The 19029-nt window shown below is 37.6% G+C and overlaps 1 protein-coding gene across 2 annotated transcripts in view; it reads right to left on the bottom strand.

The window, feature by feature from the left end:
• Positions 1 to 19029, bottom strand: part of ATP8B (ATPase phospholipid transporting 8B) — a 65451-nt gene that overhangs the window by 21578 nt on the left and 24844 nt on the right. For both annotated transcript variants that reach the window (XM_064700013.1, XM_064700014.1), the window contains exon 2: positions 13253 to 13624. In XM_064700013.1, the coding sequence (XP_064556083.1) occupies positions 13253 to 13286 (34 nt within the window). In that variant the 5' untranslated portion in view covers positions 13287 to 13624. The remainder of the gene's footprint in view (positions 1 to 13252; positions 13625 to 19029) is intronic.

Raw genomic sequence — 19029 nt, 5'->3', positions numbered from 1 at the left:
GGAAAGGAAAATAAACTAACTTAAGTAAGGAAGTTTGTACCGGATTCTTAAACGCAAATATACCCAAATACTGACAGCGTTAAAAAAATGTAAGCGTGTATTTCCTTTGCCCTTTTCAATGCAGGCCATTATCATGCGCCGGGCTATACACCTATAATCGCAAGGCATTTGCCATCGCGTGCCATAGACAACACACAACACCTTCTAGCCTAACGATATAACAATACCAACAATAGCAACAACAATGCAACACAACAGCTGTGCAGCGCCGCAAATGGTTCTCATCAATTTGTTGGCCGGTTGGTCGCACGTGGCGTATGAGTAATAAATAAATACACACATTTCGCCTCTGATTCGGATTTAGCTTTGCCAATTTTAACAACTCGACAATTTCTCTACCCGCCCATAAGTACTATGAGCACCGGCTAAAAGAGGAATCCAGTAGCATAACATATAAATAAGTTTAAAAAATGTTCAATAAAACACTGTTAATTATAGCAATATTTTTGACTAGATCTTCTTTCCATGTCACATTCTTCCATTTTCTTGAAAAAACCTTTAGAAATATTAAAATTTTAAAAGGTATTCGTCAAAGTAAACAGTTGCACTTACATTTAGTCAAATTCAACGGAGACCACCAAACAGTTTTCGCAACTGTTCACACTTCATTAACTTTATCCGCCTGGTAAAATTAGCAGGCAGTTCAGACTGTTAAGCTGACAATTAAGCAGATCGGTGGCGTTGCCACCTGACAAAGGATTGAAAATGTGGCAGCACCATCGAATGTTTTAAGATTAATCATGGGCGAAACCCTTGTAATGAGTGAACACTGTAGCTGCCCATTTGAATGCCTGCTTGTTGTTTAGTTTCGAACACTATTTTGACTGCTAACAACAACAGCGGCAGCAGCAGGCAACAAGAGAGCGGAAATCTGTTCAAAATATTTAAAATTCTTGTTGTTACAACAATATTCGTGCTTGGTGAACAAAAGGAAAACAAACGTGAAATTTGAATTTGGTTTAATTATTTGTTTGGTTTGCGAATAGACGATCAATGCTCTCTGATTACAATTGCCTATAATTATTACAATATGTTAATAATGCTTCATTGATTTTGCAAATGAGCAACAACTTAATGCAAATTGGACACACAAACTGAGAGCCAATTGCAAATAATCCTGATATACAATATTGCATAGTCTATACTTTGTAAACTTTATTCAGTCAGTTAGAAGCCCATTCACAACATTATTACACATTTTTTATGGCTATAGGGTAACAAAAGCATGTACCAGGTAATAGTGTACAAAATTATTGCATGACATGGCAAACTAACGGAACCGGCAAATGAATATCTCACCGCAAACCAAAGCAGAATCTACTCCGCTTGGTGGAGAAGGTGAGAGAGTGGGAGCTACTTCTGCAAATGGCAGCAACTGAGAAACAATGTAACAGAGCAACAGGTAACACAAGCAATGCAAAAATGCTTTAGCACCCGACTATTAGTGTGTGTGCGTGTCCACATGTGATTAAGTTAATGCGAATGCATTTGGGAGAACTGTAAATGCGCTTCAAATGTAAACAAGTGCGGCTCTTAAGAGAACAATAAACGTGGACGTCAGAATTGGTGACCTTGGAGAGATAATATTTTATTAACAGCATCGTTGTTGCTTATGTTTTGAATTCTACGTGTTTCCTCTCTCACAAGTCTGACTTGGGCAGTAAAGAGAGCCAGACAGGCCGGCCGCAGAACACATATACTTTATCTCTCTCTTAACATTCACTTAATTCATTATAGCTTAACGTAGAGATGAGCATGGACCATATTTTTCTCCGTGGCACGACGGGACAATGAGCGTTCGTTAAGCACGATGAGCTCGAGCTCAAACCCAGTAGACAACTTTAAAACGATATTTCTGAGTTTTCCAGCGGGAGTGGCCGAATAAGAGATATCCTGAACCCGGCAACGAGCAACCGTCACAAAAAATCATACGCACACACACACATGCACGCACGCCGCTTGCTGCGCAATTTACGCTGCGGATCCTCCCTTTGCTCCACACTATGGGATATGTGTTCTTAAATAAAGTCGGCGCGTATAGTACGAGTGGGAAAGGTATCTAAAAAGCGAACTATTGAAAATCGGTATAGCTTTTTCAGAACCTCGTCTCAAAATCAAGCATTAGAATATTAATAAAACGTTAAATGAACAAAAAAATTCTGGAAAAACAAAATATTATAGTTGTTCTTTACCAGATTGGGCTGGGCTGAGCCTTGCCTTCGCCCATCTCTAGTTTGAAGTCTGGTGCGTAAGAGCCGCATTGAACAGCCGGCAAGGCTGTCACGTCACATAACTGTTCACCAACATATGTATGTATGTATGTATGGCTGTATCGCCCCTCTTTCCCTGTTTACATGACATGAGTCACGCATGTGAATGGGGCTCCTTGTTCCTTTGCTTCGCTGCCTTGCTTACACTTGGGTGGGGGGTAATCGTGGTTTTTGTTTTCTTTTACATTACACCTTTTACGTTGTCGCATGCGTCACCATGGCAAAGCATGAGTCGTTGTGCAAAGGCCAGCTTAAAAAAATTTAACTAAGTACAGAAAAGGCGTGAAAATATGTGAGAAAAAACTAAAACAAGCCACAAACCCAACGGGGCAATGCAAAAGCAGGTGAATCGATGAGGACTCAATAACAATTATGCTGAGGCAGCAGCTAAATAAAATTAGCAAACACTCAGCACAAAATTGTGGCGCGCGTTGAGTGAGCATCGATGGGTGGGTCAGTGACGAGCCGGGGCAGGTTGGGGAGGGCGGTTGGGTGTGCCAGGTGCCAAATGGCAGATGTCCGTGCATCATCCTCAGCAGCGAGAGCGACAACGACGGCGACGGAGACGGCGACGGAGACGATGGGAATGGGTAGAATATAACAAGAGAAAACAACAAACATTTGTTGTTGTTTTAATTTCGATATTTGCTATTTGCGTACATTTTTAGCACATTTCTTATTGCACTTGCACTTGTTTTCGTTGTTGTTGTTATTATTTCTGTGTTTGTTGTTGCAGCGTGTTTGACAAAACTTTTATTTATTTTTTGTTGTTGCTATGTGCTTTTTTCTGTTCTTTGGCGTTCGGCTATCGGTTTTCGTTCGCACTTATATCATAAATTGAACAGCGTTTGGTGCAATTAAAAACATTATTGGCAAAAAACAGCAACAACAAGAATATCGAGAATCGCGAGAATTAAAACGCGAAAAACGCGTGAAACGAGCGCTGACCAAACAAACGGTAAACAGCAAACGGGCAACTGCCAAACAGCAAACTGCAAAAATGAAACGACGACGCGGCAGAACCAGCAGTAGCAGCAGCAGCGACGCTGACGCAATGGCTACCAAGCAACCGAACTTACACACCTACAGCCACAGCCTAGCAACGCCGCAAAAGACTCGCGAGAGCCAACACACAACGACGACGTCGACGCCAACGTTGACGCTGACATCGACGCCATTGCCAGGACAACGGCGTCAACGGACGGTGAGAAAATAACTAACGAAAAACAAAAAACAAGACGTTGCCGAAGATTAAGTGCCCTTACAGACGTGTAGAAGATGTTCGATACATTTCTTAACGTAACGTTGCTTTAACTTAGTTCTCGACTTATTTTTTCTGATTGCTATTCAATAGGTAGCCCAATATTTATATTCTTGGTCAAATTTTAGGCACATACGAAACCACATTTAGAAGGTTGATCAAGATACTCAAAAACAAAGTAGGTTATCATATAAAACCTCTGTGTTCGACCCATGCGGCAATGGACCGATCCGGTTGACTCTTAAAACAAGCATTCTTTTGCGTACTGATAAAATATATATTTATTCTTATACCAACCATATACTAATAATATATATGTATTTATAATCTATATTCATCATTTTATTCCTTTCTGACAAATTCATACTACCATCTATATATAAGGGCATACTAAATGACAGCTAGAGAGAAAGGTTGCTCTTAAGCAACATCATCAGAGCGGAGACTACGACAAGGCGTAGCACTTATAGTAGGATAGAAGCCTCAACTATGTAATGAAGCTTGGGACGCCCATTGCGTTCAATAGTTCAATAATTGGAATCACATGCAATTACTAACTTACGGGGGAACTTAAGTGCAATATCTGATTTACTATAAAAGGATCGAAGTAATTTCATATAAAATTTACAACGTTCCACTATACAATGTTTCCTCTTTAAATAACTGTTAAAAATTGTGTAACTTTTTGAATTTAATCTATAAGGCTTACAGCTTGGAGTAAGGCAAATATATTTTAAGTTTTCCATTTGTTATTCAAGAGATTAATATATGTATATAGTATTTTGTTCCAGCTTAATATCTATTACAACATTCTTTAGATATTTGGACGACTGCTTATATGAAACATTATTTTCTAGGTTCCTTAGGTTCTCTTCTCAAAATCTGCCAATCTCATGTTATTCTTGATATTGTCACAAAAAAAGAAAAATGATCCATAACTTTGCGTACAGCTTACATTGAAATATTTTAACATAACGAAAAATCTTCTGTTTTATTGGTAAATTCTTACAAGCGCGAGTATGTAAGCTTCTTTGAGGCATGTCCAGATTTAACTGTGAGATATATATAAAATGCTATCCCCTTGTGGATTTTATAGATAGATGTGTACTCCAAATATTAACTTCTTAAAAATTGATTGCAACTGATAATGACCAAAATAGGTAGGAAATACATAAATTCGGTAAATTGTGGCAATTTGTTTGTGTTTACTTAAAAGTTTGCTGCTAATTGCTTTTGGTAAGGGTATTCAAAAGTTGAATTTGTTTTTAATAAGCATTGTCGAGCTTGTCAAGCGCAAAATGAGCAATATGTTGAGCGAATATTCAACGGCAGTTGGACGCCACGCTGTGAATTAGAGAGAGCAGGAAAGAGAAATAGGGAGTAAAAGTAAGCAAGAGAGACAGACACAGAAAGAGAAACTTGCGGCAAGAGAGTGTGCACGTGAAAAGAAAACATTCAAAAGCGAAAGGTCAAAAGAAAATTAAGTACGCGACTCTTAAGCAAATTGTGGAAAGGTTAGGGGCGGGGTGAAATGCCCAACCTATATTCCGTATACATGTACAAATGTACATGCATGTATGTATGTATGTAGTGTGTGTGCATATATGTACATACATACATACATATGTATGTTTGTGATACAATTTCAAACGGGAATCGCCTTCTTTCTTGTCCATTGGTTTTTGTAATTATAGCTCCCTTGGGGGTAGCAACAAAATTTCGAATTGAAATAAATAAATAATAAATAAATAACTACACATTGTGGTCTGGAAGCCCACTTTCTCTGTTTATTCATCAATCATTTCAGCAATTTGCAAGCAAACACACACACACCCACAAAACACACACTCACGCACACCAACAAACATTGTCTTTCTTTCAGTTTTGATTTGAATACAATCAACGTTTATTGAAGCGCAAAAAATGCGAATGCTAATCGAAGCGACAAATTTCGAATTGCGAGCTAAGCTCAGGTATGCAATGTTGAATCGATTTGCTGTGACTCGATTAAATTGAAATTTGTGGTATCGAACTGCATTCCACTTAAGCTGCTGCTGCTGCTGCTGCAGCTTCTTGGCAAGCAAAGAGAGTGCGGGGCCAACAGGTGCGCTGATTGCGCATACGTCGCTAGGGCCCCCAACGAAATTACCAGCCCCATTAGGTCATAGATACGCATCTTAGCGGCCCATAATGATGCAAAAATCTTGTACATTAGCTGTGCGGCAATAAACTCAAGTAAATGACTAACAAATTGCGCACATGCCTTCCGCCAAAAATATCAATTATTGTAAGAGCTTTGCACGAAAAAGTAAAATAACAAGTGTGCCCTAGTTGAGACTGACCGACTAGGAGATACCCTCCAAAACAGCGAGAAGCTACCAATACTCTATATTCAAATATAAACACAAAAACGCACTCTATGCAGCTCTTCTGCTTCTTCTCCTCTTACCCATACGCTATGCGGAATGCATTCTCAAATAACTTCGGTGCTTTTTGTCCGATCATTATGATATTTTAAGAACTAACTATGACACTCAATTTTTATATTATCGATGGGAGATATTGTCTGACATACATATATATGTTAAATACTCCAAGTTTTTTACTTGAATATACATATATATAGATATTTATGCTTTGACCTTTTTTATGTAAGCTTATATACCCGATTTTGACTAATTTAAAATGGGTCCAGGGTATACAAATAACTGAAAAGAACTACAACAAACAATAACAGCAGCAACTGCAACAACAACAAACACGTCACAAATCATGACCCAATAAAGTACACAAAACGGAAATGATTCCATTAGATTGAAACACTTTTTGTTGTTATGTTTTGTAATTGTTGTTGTTGTTGTTGTCACTATTGCTGACATTCCATTGAGGCGCGCACATTTCATTCATTCATTCAAAAAGACGGCAAATAGAGCGCGTCATTTATTATACTCATTGACAAATTGTGAAGCTTCACTTAATATTTTTATTTTTGTTTTTTTTTAGTTTTTTGCGCTCTCCTGTTGAGGGTCAAGGTACGTCACAAGTAAGCAAGCACACAGACACACCTGGGATAATTGAAGCCACCGGCCAAAATCATGTCAGGGTCAACTCACCGCTGAGGCCTAACTGAGGGCTCCCAAACGCCAAGAACTGGGCCAATGCCAGGCAACAAACATAACTATTAATAATGGTGGGCACCTGTACACAATTTTCTTGTTGTCCCTGTCCACAAATCAGGACACAACTGATAGCCATTGGCCACACTTTGGATATGTTGGCATAATTAAATCTAACTGTTGAAATCGGCTAAAAGCCAAAAGACGTCAGAAAAAATTAAGTTTTGACTTGACATTCAAATTGATTGGCTTTTTGCCAAAGGTCGCACCTTAACCAAATCAACGAGAATAATATTAGTACCTTGTATGCACTTGTAAAGGGTTGACAGACTGACTGACTGATTAGTTATTAACGCACAGCGCAGACACTTAGTGCTAGGAATCTGATATTTTCACTTTGGTTTCTTATGTGATGGAGGTGCAAGGTGTTCGAAAACTTCCACCCGCAAGTGTGTAAAAATCGCGAAAAACGTTTATATGAAACTTTTTTGTTTACCCTTCAAATTTTGTTCAAATTCATTTAAGGGGCGATTCACACTTTTCGGAAAATCCATCCCTCTTGATGGAAATGGGTGTCAAAGATTTGGTGGGTCAAGTTTCGGGTTCAAATTCATTTCTAAAGATCTTTATTACAATTCATTTGCGATGTGTTTGAAACTTTTCGCAGAATTCAAAGATTTCTGTGGCGAAGTTTTAATTTTTGCCTGATTTGCTTCAAACTTATTTTCAAGGCCCCACAGAAGAACTTAATGAATATGTGTTTCAGATTTTGGCAAGTCCACCCGAAACTGTGGTAAATTGGCAAAAAACGAAAAATTATGGTTGTTTGTTTGCCATCCTTAATTGCCATTGGCTTCAAAATCATTTTCATCAATCTTCGTTAAATTGCATTTAAGAAGTATTTTACACTTTTCTCAAAATTCATTCCCCGTTCTTAATTATTGCGATTATTAGGGCGAATGTTTGGTGCATGCTGATTTCCAAAGGCTTCAAGACTCTCCACGAAACAAAAATATAAAATACTAGCTCGTTTTACCCGGCCCGTGGCAAGTTCTCCGTTGCAAATTTTCCATATAAAACCTTATAATTCTTGTGGAATATTTACATCTAACCTTAAATAGATGCAAACATAACTAAAACGTGGAATCAACTGTTTCTGTAGAAAAATAAATTTTTGATTATTAAACCTTTGACCTACATTTACCAAGTGCGGTAGATTTCGCGAAAAACGTACCAAATTAATATTCGCAAATTCGCATACAACATTTTCCGCATAACTGACTGACTGACTGACTGACTGACTGACTGACTGACTGACTGACTGACTGACTGACTGACTGACTGACTGACTGATTGGTGAACAACGCACAGTCCAAACCGTAAGAGCTAGTAAGCTGAAATTTCCACTGTAGTTACCTTATGTGATGAAGGTGCAAGGTGTTCGAAAACTTCCACCCGCAAGTGTGGAACAATCGCGAAAGACGTTTATGTGAAACTTTTTTGTTTACCATTCGATCGGCCTTAAACTCAATTTCAAAGATCTTTGTTCAAACTTTTTTGAAAATGCATCCCTTCTAGGTGGAAATTGGGGTCAAAGATTGGGTGAAATAGGTTGCAAAATCATTTCTAAAGATCTGTAGTATTATAATCTTAGACACGTGTTTCACACTTTTCGCAGAATCTAAGCTTCCTCGGTGGAAAATGTAGATCAACGATTTTTTGGAGTTGTAAGTTTTATTCGATTTTCCTAATTGCAAAGCCCTACATAAGAACCTAATGAATACGTGTTTCAGCGGATTGGCGGAAAGCGGTTGTATACAAGTTTTTGTTTATTTTTCGGCTTCCATACTCTTACCACGAGACTAAAATGGGTGTAAAACGTTGCAACCAACTTTCGTTCTTAATTCGATAAACTTTAAACTAATTTCCAAACAAAATATAAAATAACTAGCGGGTATAACCCGGCCTTGCCCGTGGCACGTATGTTATAAAATAAACAAACTTAAAATTCACCAAAAAAAACTTTGAAATGCATTTTCCACCCAAGGAGTTTCGATTTTGCGAAAAATGTGAAACACGTCTCAAATGATTTTTCTTATAGATCTTTGGAAATAAATTTGAACACAAAACGTCATCCACCAAATCTTCGACCCCCATTTGCACCAAGGAGGGATGGATTTTTCAAAAAGTGTGAAACACCCCTCAAATGAATTTGAACATAGATCTTTGAAAATGAGTTTGGGGCCTATCGGATGGTAAACAAAAAACTTTCATACAACCGTTTTCCGCCAATTTACCACTGTTGCTGGTGGAATTTCCCAAATCGCTGAAATACGTATTTATTAAGTTCTTATGTAGAGCTTTGAAAATAAGTTTGAAGCAAATCGGACACAACTTAAAACTTCGCCCAAAAAATCTTTGAATCGCATTGCCCCCGAAGAAGTTTGAATTCTGCGAAAAGTGAAAAACACGTCTCAAATGAATTTTCATATAGATACTTGGAAATGAATTTTAGGGCGAAACGTCACCCACCTAATTTTTGACCTCCATTTCCACCAAGGAGGGATGCATTTTCCAAAAAGTGCGAAACACCCCTCAAATGAATTTGAACAAAGATCTTTGAAAATAAGTTTGATGCCGATCGGATGGTAAACAAAAAAGTTACATACAAACGTTTTTCGCTATTTTTCCACACTTGCGGGTGGAATTTCCCGAAATCCCGTCTTAACGTGCACCTACACCACATAAGGTAACTACAGTGAAAATTTCAGCTCCCTAGCTCTTACGGTTTGGGCTGTGCGTTGATCACCAATCAGTCAGTCAGTCAGTCAGTCAGTCAGTCAGTCAGTCAGTCAGTCAGTCAGTCAGTCAGTCAGGACAAACAGTTTTATATATAGAGATAGCTTGTTTTTACAAGCCCGTGGCAAGTTTTGCGTTGCAAATTTTTCATATAAAACCTTATAATTCTCGATGTAAACAAACCAAAAGGCAAAAAGTAAACTTTCATTTATTAAACCTTTATCCCGCATATTCCATTCAAAAGCTGTGGATTTCGCGAAAAGCGTATCAAGTAAATTTCCGAAAAGATTGCATACAACAGTTTCCGCTTAATTCCCACAGTTGCGGGTAGAATTTCCAAAATCGCTGAAACACATATTCATTCAGTTTTTGTGTAGTGCTTGGAAAATGAGTTTGAGCCCGACGGGATGAAACTTAAAACTCGCTTCTCCGTCCTTTTAACCATTATCCATCGAGGAGGCCAGCATTTTGCGACCCGCGGCAAGCATCCAAGAAGGTAGGATTTTGCGAAATGTGTAAAACACGTGTCAGATGAATTTTCATTGAAAATTATTTTGCAGCGGTTGCATGGCGAACAAAAAGTTTTCATACAATCAACTTTCGCAAAATAGCTTGCACTTTCAGCTTCGGTCAGTCAGGACAATCAGTTTTATTCATTGAGACTAGCGGGCATACTGCCCCGACCTTGTCCGTGGCAAGATTTGTGCTTATAATTTTACATATAACTTTTCAGCCAGTTCCCGCAGTTAAAATCTACCCGTACTATCTTAAGCTCTTCTTCGATTTGAAAATATGTTTAAAGTCCATCCAAAAAAAGGAATTTAATTTGGAATCAACGGCTTCTGCCCATGTTAGTCTTGTGGCGAGAATCTTCAAACCAAAAAATAAACATTTGTTTATTGAGCTTTGACCCACATTTTCCATTTGAAAGCGGTACATTTTGCGAAAAACATATTAATTAGTTCTCAGAAAGATCTTTGAAAATAAGTTTGAAGTTTGATCGGGCAGAACCACTCCACCAATCCACCGCAGTTTCGGATAGAATTTCCAAAATCGCCGAAACGAGTTAGTTTGAAACAAATCGGACAAAACTGAAAACTTTGCCCAAAAAATCTTTGAATCACATTTGCCACCGAGAAAGCTTGGATCCTGCGAGAAGTATGAAACACGAATCAAATGATTTTTCATACGGCTCTTTGAAAATGAATTTGAACGCGAAACGCCACCGAACAAATCTTTGACATGCATTTCCATCAAGGAGGAATGGATTTTCCAAAAAGTTTGAAAGACAAAAAGTTGCATAAAAACGTTTTTCAATTTGACCACAAGTGTGGATGGAATTTCTTAAAACGTCAATTTAGCCAGTGAGTTTTGCAAAAAAGTTTTATATATAGAGATAACTTTGTACGTAGAGTTCATTTAAATCTTAATTTGCCACGAGCGATAAACGTGGGCTTGACATATAAAATTAAAAGCAAAATATCTATACCAAGCAAGACCGCAAAATGTCAAATAGGAAATACATATTCTTGACCATTGGAAAACATTTATTGCGCCCAGGCAACAAAGCGGTTTTTAACAATTTCGAAAGGTTTTCCTAAATCTAGGAAGTTGGTTGAAGCCGGCATCTATCTCGGATATTATGGAAACTAGAAGCTTCTACATTTGGACTTCTCACAAAATCGAAAAGCCAAATGCGTTCCGTCGAGGAAACGTGGTCCATCGCCATGGACGCTGCTGTCATAAAGATACCAACAGAGCGTCGGCTGATTTCCAGGCACACAGACATCCCGGAACTCCAAAGTCTGCTGGGCAAGGAATAAGTTAAAAATATTTATGTAAGTAAGAATAAAGGGAGGCATTGAAACTGCAGCTGACCTTTTTCAAGAAAAAGCTCACCAGTGCTTTTCTCCGTATTATGCAAATTTTCGCGTAATATTAAAGGTGCAACACTTTTTCGACTGAATGGAAGTTGGCTAGGATATTGAGGATACATAAGCCAGAAAAAAACATAAGATGTCCCTGAGTCACATAGGAAGAAGGCTGCTTCCAATAATTTCTAATGGTTGGGAGCGTCTTGTGATTGCGCCGCTTTTCGAACTGGGGATGAGCGAGTTTTGGATCAAAAGAGTTCTTCCAGTCGCCTTCAACTCGGGATGAGGGTGAGGGCGGAAAAGTAATCTTCCCACTTTATTAGGCCCGGTCTCCTGCAGGGTTATGTGATGGTGCTATTGCTATAATCCTTATACCTGAACCTTGTGGTAGACTCAGATATCACACACGGTCAGACGCAGAGGACAACTACATATTATTAGTAAGAAGCTGCTGATGGAATAAAGACGTGTTAATGAGTGTTAAGCCCTTAGAAAGCCACAACTGCTAGTAAACAGGCTTAATGGGTCTACACTAAAACAATCTGAACACACCAGATATTCGGGAATTCAAGAATTAATTCATACACAAGAACCAATATTCAGCGGCATACACTCCCACTGTAACATAGATGACGAATGAAAACAAGCCAGTTTATCTGAATGCTAAACAAAAGATGTAGGTTAACACTAAGATGTAAACGGACTATTTACGATTCGATAAAAGCCTTTTGAAAATATTGATGCGTGCACTCCCGAATGCTATCATCATGATCTATGGTTTTATAACGTGGGACAACAAACTATATAAAACTATTTCCACTAAATCTAGATCTATACAAATCTATACAAAATTTGTTTCAGTTTGTCTTCAAACTTATTTGCAAAGTTCTTTCCGCTATTGCGGTTTTGGAAAATCCTTTCAAGCTCGGAAATTGAGCGGAAACTGATGTGTAAGACATTATTGTTTTTTGATATAAAATGAAATTTTTTCGATTATTTTAAAATATGTGATTTTGTACTATAACATTAAGTTTAATGTCAGGTTCCGTAGAATTCCCTTGTTAAGACATCCATGAAGTTTTTTTTTAAGTTAAACAAATTGGTTTGCTTTAAATCTCATTATATAAAACTTTTATTCCTAACTGACTGAGAAATTTTGTGAAATTCCATTAGCACTGGTTGAAAAAACGCGAAAAACGGTTGTATGAGACTTTTTTGCTTACCATCCGATTGGCCTTAAACTCATTTTCAAAAATCTTTGTTAAAATTCGTTTAAGGAATTTTTCACACTTTTCGGAAAATCCATCTTCCTTGGTGGAAATGGGGGTGATTTTGTGAGTGAAGTTTCGGGTTCAAATGCAATTCCAAGGATCGGCATGAAAAATCATTTGAGACGTGTTTTACATTTTTCGCAGAATACAAGCTTCCTAGGTATAAAATTCGATTCAAAGATTTTTCGGGCAAAGTTTTCAGTTTTGTCCAAAAACATAAGAACTTAGTAAATATATGTATGTGTTTACGAATTTTGGAAATTCCATTCGCAACTTTGGAAATTTGGCGGAAAATTGCCAACGTTTTTAAATGAAAAAAGTTTGTTTTTTTCGGCGTCAAGATTCTCACGAAAATACTTATGTGGGCGGAAACAGTTGATTCCAAATTTTGGTTCTATATACGATGGACTTCAAACTCATTTTCAAATATAAATGTTAAACTTTACACTTGGAGTTCCAGATGGTATAGGCAGATTTTATTTCCCATGATGAAACTATTAAGCTATATATAACAAGGCCGTGAAATACCCACTAGTTTAATACTAATGGACCTGGAAGATTTTGGCCCCAAATACTCTTTTATAAGTGAGAATAAACTTACCTTTGGCCAACTGAGGTTGCGTTTTTGTGCCCATTATGAGAGAGATGCACAAGGATATGTTGAATCCGTTGTCGATCGACTGATATTGGCTATATAGAATCTATCGCCGTCTCTTTCTCCTTCCGTTTTCTGTCGCTCCCTCTAGGCTGCTGTGGCCGTGCAGCCCGGTGGTCTTGACTTTAATGGCGCCGCTGCAGCTCGACCGCTTGGCTGCCTGCTGTTTGTGGTCGAGGGGCTGGGCGTGTTGCTCGCTGCCGTTGCGAGACTCGCTGGTGTTGTATTCGCTGGTTTTGTACTCGCTGTTGTTGTTCTCGCTGTTGTTATTAGACAGGCGTTAAACTCCATGTGTTGGCCTTGCCGTGCCGCCGTCAGCTGTGAAAAGAGTCAAAGGTTACCCAGATGAATCATGGTCAGGCCATAAAAGCCCGTGTATTTATTTATGATGAGTTGACTTTTTTTACTCAATAAATAATTGATTTGCAGTGTAAGTTGACTAACTTCGGGTTAAGGGAGCAGCTGTTGTCACACGCTATGCATTATGTAAATGATATGGCCAAATGATGTGGATGTGGTCGCATTGACATGAACTTGACATGTGAACAAATTTCCACAAACGAAAAACATTCGGTGACCGTTAATTTTGAAAAAAAAAAAAAACTTGACCGGATAAACTGTTAAATGTTTTATGCCTCCACACGACAATTGTCACACAACTTTGATTGTAGCTTCATTTCCATTTCAATTCATGGTTGAGAATCAGTGCAATAGGTCAATAGTGGCTAGCCCTTTACCTTTACTATCCACAAACACACTTGACCGACTGAATAACAAATCTTTCCAAGACTGCGTGGGAACCCAGCAGCTGTCGCGCTACCCTTTCAATTTGCTAATGCACTTCTGCGAACTGTTTCGCAAGACATTCCACTTAACCACGCCAAAACCGTTTCTGCTTGATAAGCGAACGTGCAACCGGCCCCACGCAGCGCAAAATTGCAAAATTGCAGGCACAAACACCCAAACTCACACATTTACGTATTCACAAATTGCCGAGGCGCACCCCACTTAGCTCCGTGCCGCAAAGAGTCTGGCAACGTCATATTTATTTAATAACTGTTTATGGTTCATGGGTATAAAAGAATCGCAAATGAAATGAAAACAAAGGACGGTTTCCTTTGGGCATAATTAATCTCGTTGATTATTCCGGATACCTTTAAAGGAAAACAGGCTAAATTATATAGTAATATAATGAACCGGACGATGCCGGCGTATATATCTGTTTGATATTGTTTTGTTTGATAACTAGTATCTTGGGCATAGTTAAGCTCGTAGATTAGTCCGGATACCTTTAAAGGTAAACAAGTTTCGCATCAAAGAACTTACTGTTTGACTTATATTTTCAATGACTTATATATGAGATAGTGAGATATAATGAACCGGGTCGATTCTAGCATCATTTGCCATTATGATAACTCAAAACTGAGTACCTACTTTCTGAGAATGAATTAATATAATCTTATCTTTTAACATACGTACATATATCTGTACTTTCCACTAATAGTTTATACGTTAGCTTAGTGAAACAATAGTTCGATCCGACGTACTTTCCATGGTTCATCATGATGAATACCAGGCAGAAAGACTTGTTGGCATGTAACAAAATACATATATAGACGGACAAGCCGACATGGCTTTGTGTACATATGTATGTATGTATTTACATAGATCTTCATATTTACTGTTTGCCCTGACTGAGTGACGCACACCCCAAGCTGTAGGAGCTAGGAGCTGAAATTTGTACTTACCTTACCTTATCTGATGAAGGAGCACGCTATGACGGGGTTTGGGAAATTACATCCGCAAGTGTGGAAATTTGGGGAACTACGGTTGTATTTAACTTTTTTTTGCCATCTGATTGGCGACTAACTAACCTTTAAATTTCTTTGTGAAATTGAATTTTCGAAGTATTTCATAACATAGCAGAATATACCTCTCTTGGATAGAAAAGCCGCTCAAAAGTTTATGTTTTGGCTGCAAGCATCACACAACGGGACTAAAATGAACGGAACATATTCATTTCAACTTTTGGATCTTTTTTCGACTGACTTCAAATTCATTTTCAGATATTTAGACGCGAAATTCAAGAAGGTTAAATTTGAAGATGAAATATGGACCGGACAAGGTTGGGTAAGACCAGGTAAGTAATATCATATTTTCCATCGCATTAAGATTTTTTCGTTAACCATTAACCCATTGATTATCGCTAGAGGCTTAGTTAGTTGGTATATATGCAAATACATAATTTCGGTTATAGTCGGTAATTAACAGTGAACATTGCAACAGTTTTATAATAAGAGTACACAAAAGCGTGTCTTTCGCACGACCACAGTCAACGCTGACTACAAGGTCCAAGCGCGTCGCAACTAAACAACGATTGAAGTGCCGACACCCAAGTGTAATTACTGTAACGTTAATCGAAGGCATTCAAACTTGACTAATGGGTGTGTATGTGTATATGCGTGTGTGTGTGTGTGAGCCGGATATGGTAACGAGTGCGTAGGCGAGGGGTTCGGGCTTGGGTTTGAGGACTGCGTTTTCTCTAAATGCTCGCGTAATATATCATAATTTATTTGCACAGCGTAAACAATACCTGATGGAGAATTAATAATGGCAACAACAACAATAACAGAAAATAGAAAACAACGGCAACAATTCAAATATTGTGCATATTGTACGTAAAACCGATTGAAACGATTAACCGATTAGCGGAAGCTCTCTGTGGCACGCAATGTGTCTATGGATGAGAGAATCAGCAGCAGCAAAGCAAATGAATGACGAACGGCTAGGTAAACAGAGACAAGCACAGAGAAAGAGAGAGAGAGCGCCACACACAAAGTAAATCAAAACAAATGATAAAACAATGGCTAAGCAATACAAAAGTACAAGCTTATTAGTGCGGATTGTAGATCGTAGCGAGTGCAGGCGTACCTAAAAATCGGACTACATAAGAGAACGAAAGAGAGAGAGAGAGAGAGAGCGAATGACGTGTGCAAAACCTAACAACGTCGAACTGCTAATGCCCTTGTTGAGCATGAGAACAGAGATGAAATACTAAAGGAACAAGAAAACCCAATTCGTATAAAAGAATGGCACCTTAAACTAAGAATAACATTAAACTATGGTCGTTAGATACCACAAATAAAAACAACAACTCAAATAAAAAAACATTCTTAGATTGAATTTATGTATGTTTACAGCCTGACGTTGTTAAAATTCTAATCTTAAGAGGAAATAATAAAGTGAAATATAATGTACAGCTTTAGTTTAGATATGTACATATGTATATACATAAAACGAAACACAAAAATTTCAAGAGAATGCTGGTATTATGACGACCTAAAGATTATACTCTACAAAATTGTACAACATAGCATACCTAGCAATGCGTATGTATGTATATGTACATATTAAAACAGATTCTTATTAGGGCTAAGTTTATTTGTTCCAATACATCTTGGAATTTTTACCTTCAGGCGGCATAATACATACAAACGTACATACATACATACATGCATACATATATGCATGTAAATGTAGGGTGAGTAAGCGTGGCGCGAAAAACCCATGTAAACTGGAAACAAAACAAAAGCCGCAAACAGACATACAAATGAGACACTATGCAAATATAAGTATGCATGTGTGTATGTATGCATGTATGTAGGCGTGTGTGTGTGCCGAGTACAAGCAGACCGACTGAGAGTCATGCTCCATTGTGGATCTGTCTGTAATCTTGGCGGTTAACGAAGCTGAAATACCCTAGAAATTATGAATTTTTTCTGTATATTGAAAATTATATATATCAAAAGACTGAAAGTGTGCAAAATTAATATTTAACTTATACCACAAGCTAAAATGACACCAATCTGTAAGCTTCTTTTTATAACCAGCACAAACTCACTAAAAACGGTCGTAAAAAATGGCCCCAAGTCGCAGATTACTAATTCATTAATTGCGATAATAATAAAAAAAAATCCGCGATGCATTTACCAGTGTGTAAGACATATTGCGTCCACTAAGATCACTAAGGAGAGGACGGGCCATCCTCATCGGCAGGAGCCGGCCGTGAGTTTACGCCGCGGGAAACGAGAAGAGGTGCTTCCTTTAGGATTAAGGGTGCTTCGATATAAACTACGGGCATGAGAGGATGAAGAGCAGGCAGAGCTATATCTAAATACGTTAGCATTGAGGATCTCCATCACAGATGGAATAATGGGATCTGTTGCTCACTTGCAAGGATTTTTACGTGTAGGCGTTATATCTGATTGAGGTTTGAAATCTCTTAAAACAAAATATCGTTAGTTTCGCCAAGTTTCAGACATCCATTTGTTGGAAACTTAATTTGATAGATATTTGCAACATTTCAATTTGCATTACAAATATTAAATTTTAAACTAGTATTTTGTCGTTGGTCTGAAGAGCCCTTCATATTTTTTTGCTAGATTCAGATCCCAAAAAGGGCAGCTACCAAATATGGTAAAAAATTAAAAAGGCAAGAGTTGTGGCCCAAGGAATTTATGCTTTGGCACTGGATCTCGCTCCAACATTTTATTTGGAACAAAAAAATATTTGAAAAAAATTTGCTTTCAGTTCGAATGGTTTTCGTTCGGATTAAGGTTCAACCGGTTCGGTTCAAACTGGTTTGCACCCTTGAATTAACATATTTTTTACAAATAAAATTAAATATAAGATAAAATATGAAATCATAAGAGTCATCCGATATTTGTCATCTTGCCAAATTCAAATCACTATCAAAAACGAATCTTTTTGATACTTTTAGATGATTTCTCAAAAACAAACTGATTTCTTGTTTAATTTTCTCATCCACATATTTGATCTTTTATAGCTTCCGCCCCCAATTATAGCGAGACGTTAAGGCAATTCAACCGAGGACCAGGGTTCGAGCCCCATATTCGGGCATGGGTTTTTTACCATCGTAGGCCAATACCATAATGCTATCAATTAGTTTGGTGATTTGGTAGTATTTAATGCTTATAATAAAAAACTCCCTACATTACTTTTTCTATTATATCAATATTACATTGTTATTTTGGTTATCACATTTCTATGACAAAGTGATCACAATTTGATTCTATATACTAGTGTTACCTAGAATAATCCAAAATGTCAAAGAAAGATAAATTTTCTGCCGGTTAGGTGTAGTTAGGTGTCTATTATTTAGACTGCTAGCATTGATATCTTTTCACCCAATGCCCGCCTGTGGAAATTTAAACTAATCTTGATCTTCACGTATTAGGATATGTTTTTAGATATTTTTATAGTTTTAGATATTTGAAAATAAGTATCGAATAAAGAACTACAAATTGATTAGCCGTGTGGTGTGAATCTGGAAGTCAAAAAGTAAATTTTTGTAAATTACGCTTTTGAAACATTTAACATAATTTTTTTCATAGATCTTTGAAAATGAGTTGGAAGCACATCGAACAGTTTACTATGCTAGTAATAGCTGTAGTACCTTGAACCCATTGAAAATGGTTAAAATTTTACCAGAACTTATCAATTATCCCATTTTCATAATATTGATAAGTTATGTTATTAGAGTTATAAGTTAGAATGCATCATATTTGGTATGAAGGTTTTCGTATGAAGAGATAAAATGTTAAAATTGGAACGTAGAACCTTGCGATTTGGTATGTACATACATTTGAGTGCCACATTAATAGCCTGAAAATTTCAAAGGGTCGGACATTAAGCACCGACGC

This window comes from Drosophila montana, unplaced genomic scaffold (assembly GCF_035044405.1).
Source record: "Drosophila montana isolate Dmon_TW-CO22-7 unplaced genomic scaffold, ASM3504440v1 contig_1624_1, whole genome shotgun sequence".
NCBI classification, from domain to species: Eukaryota; Metazoa; Arthropoda; class Insecta; order Diptera; family Drosophilidae; genus Drosophila; species Drosophila montana.
This window is presented reverse-complemented; position numbering and strand designations above follow the sequence as displayed.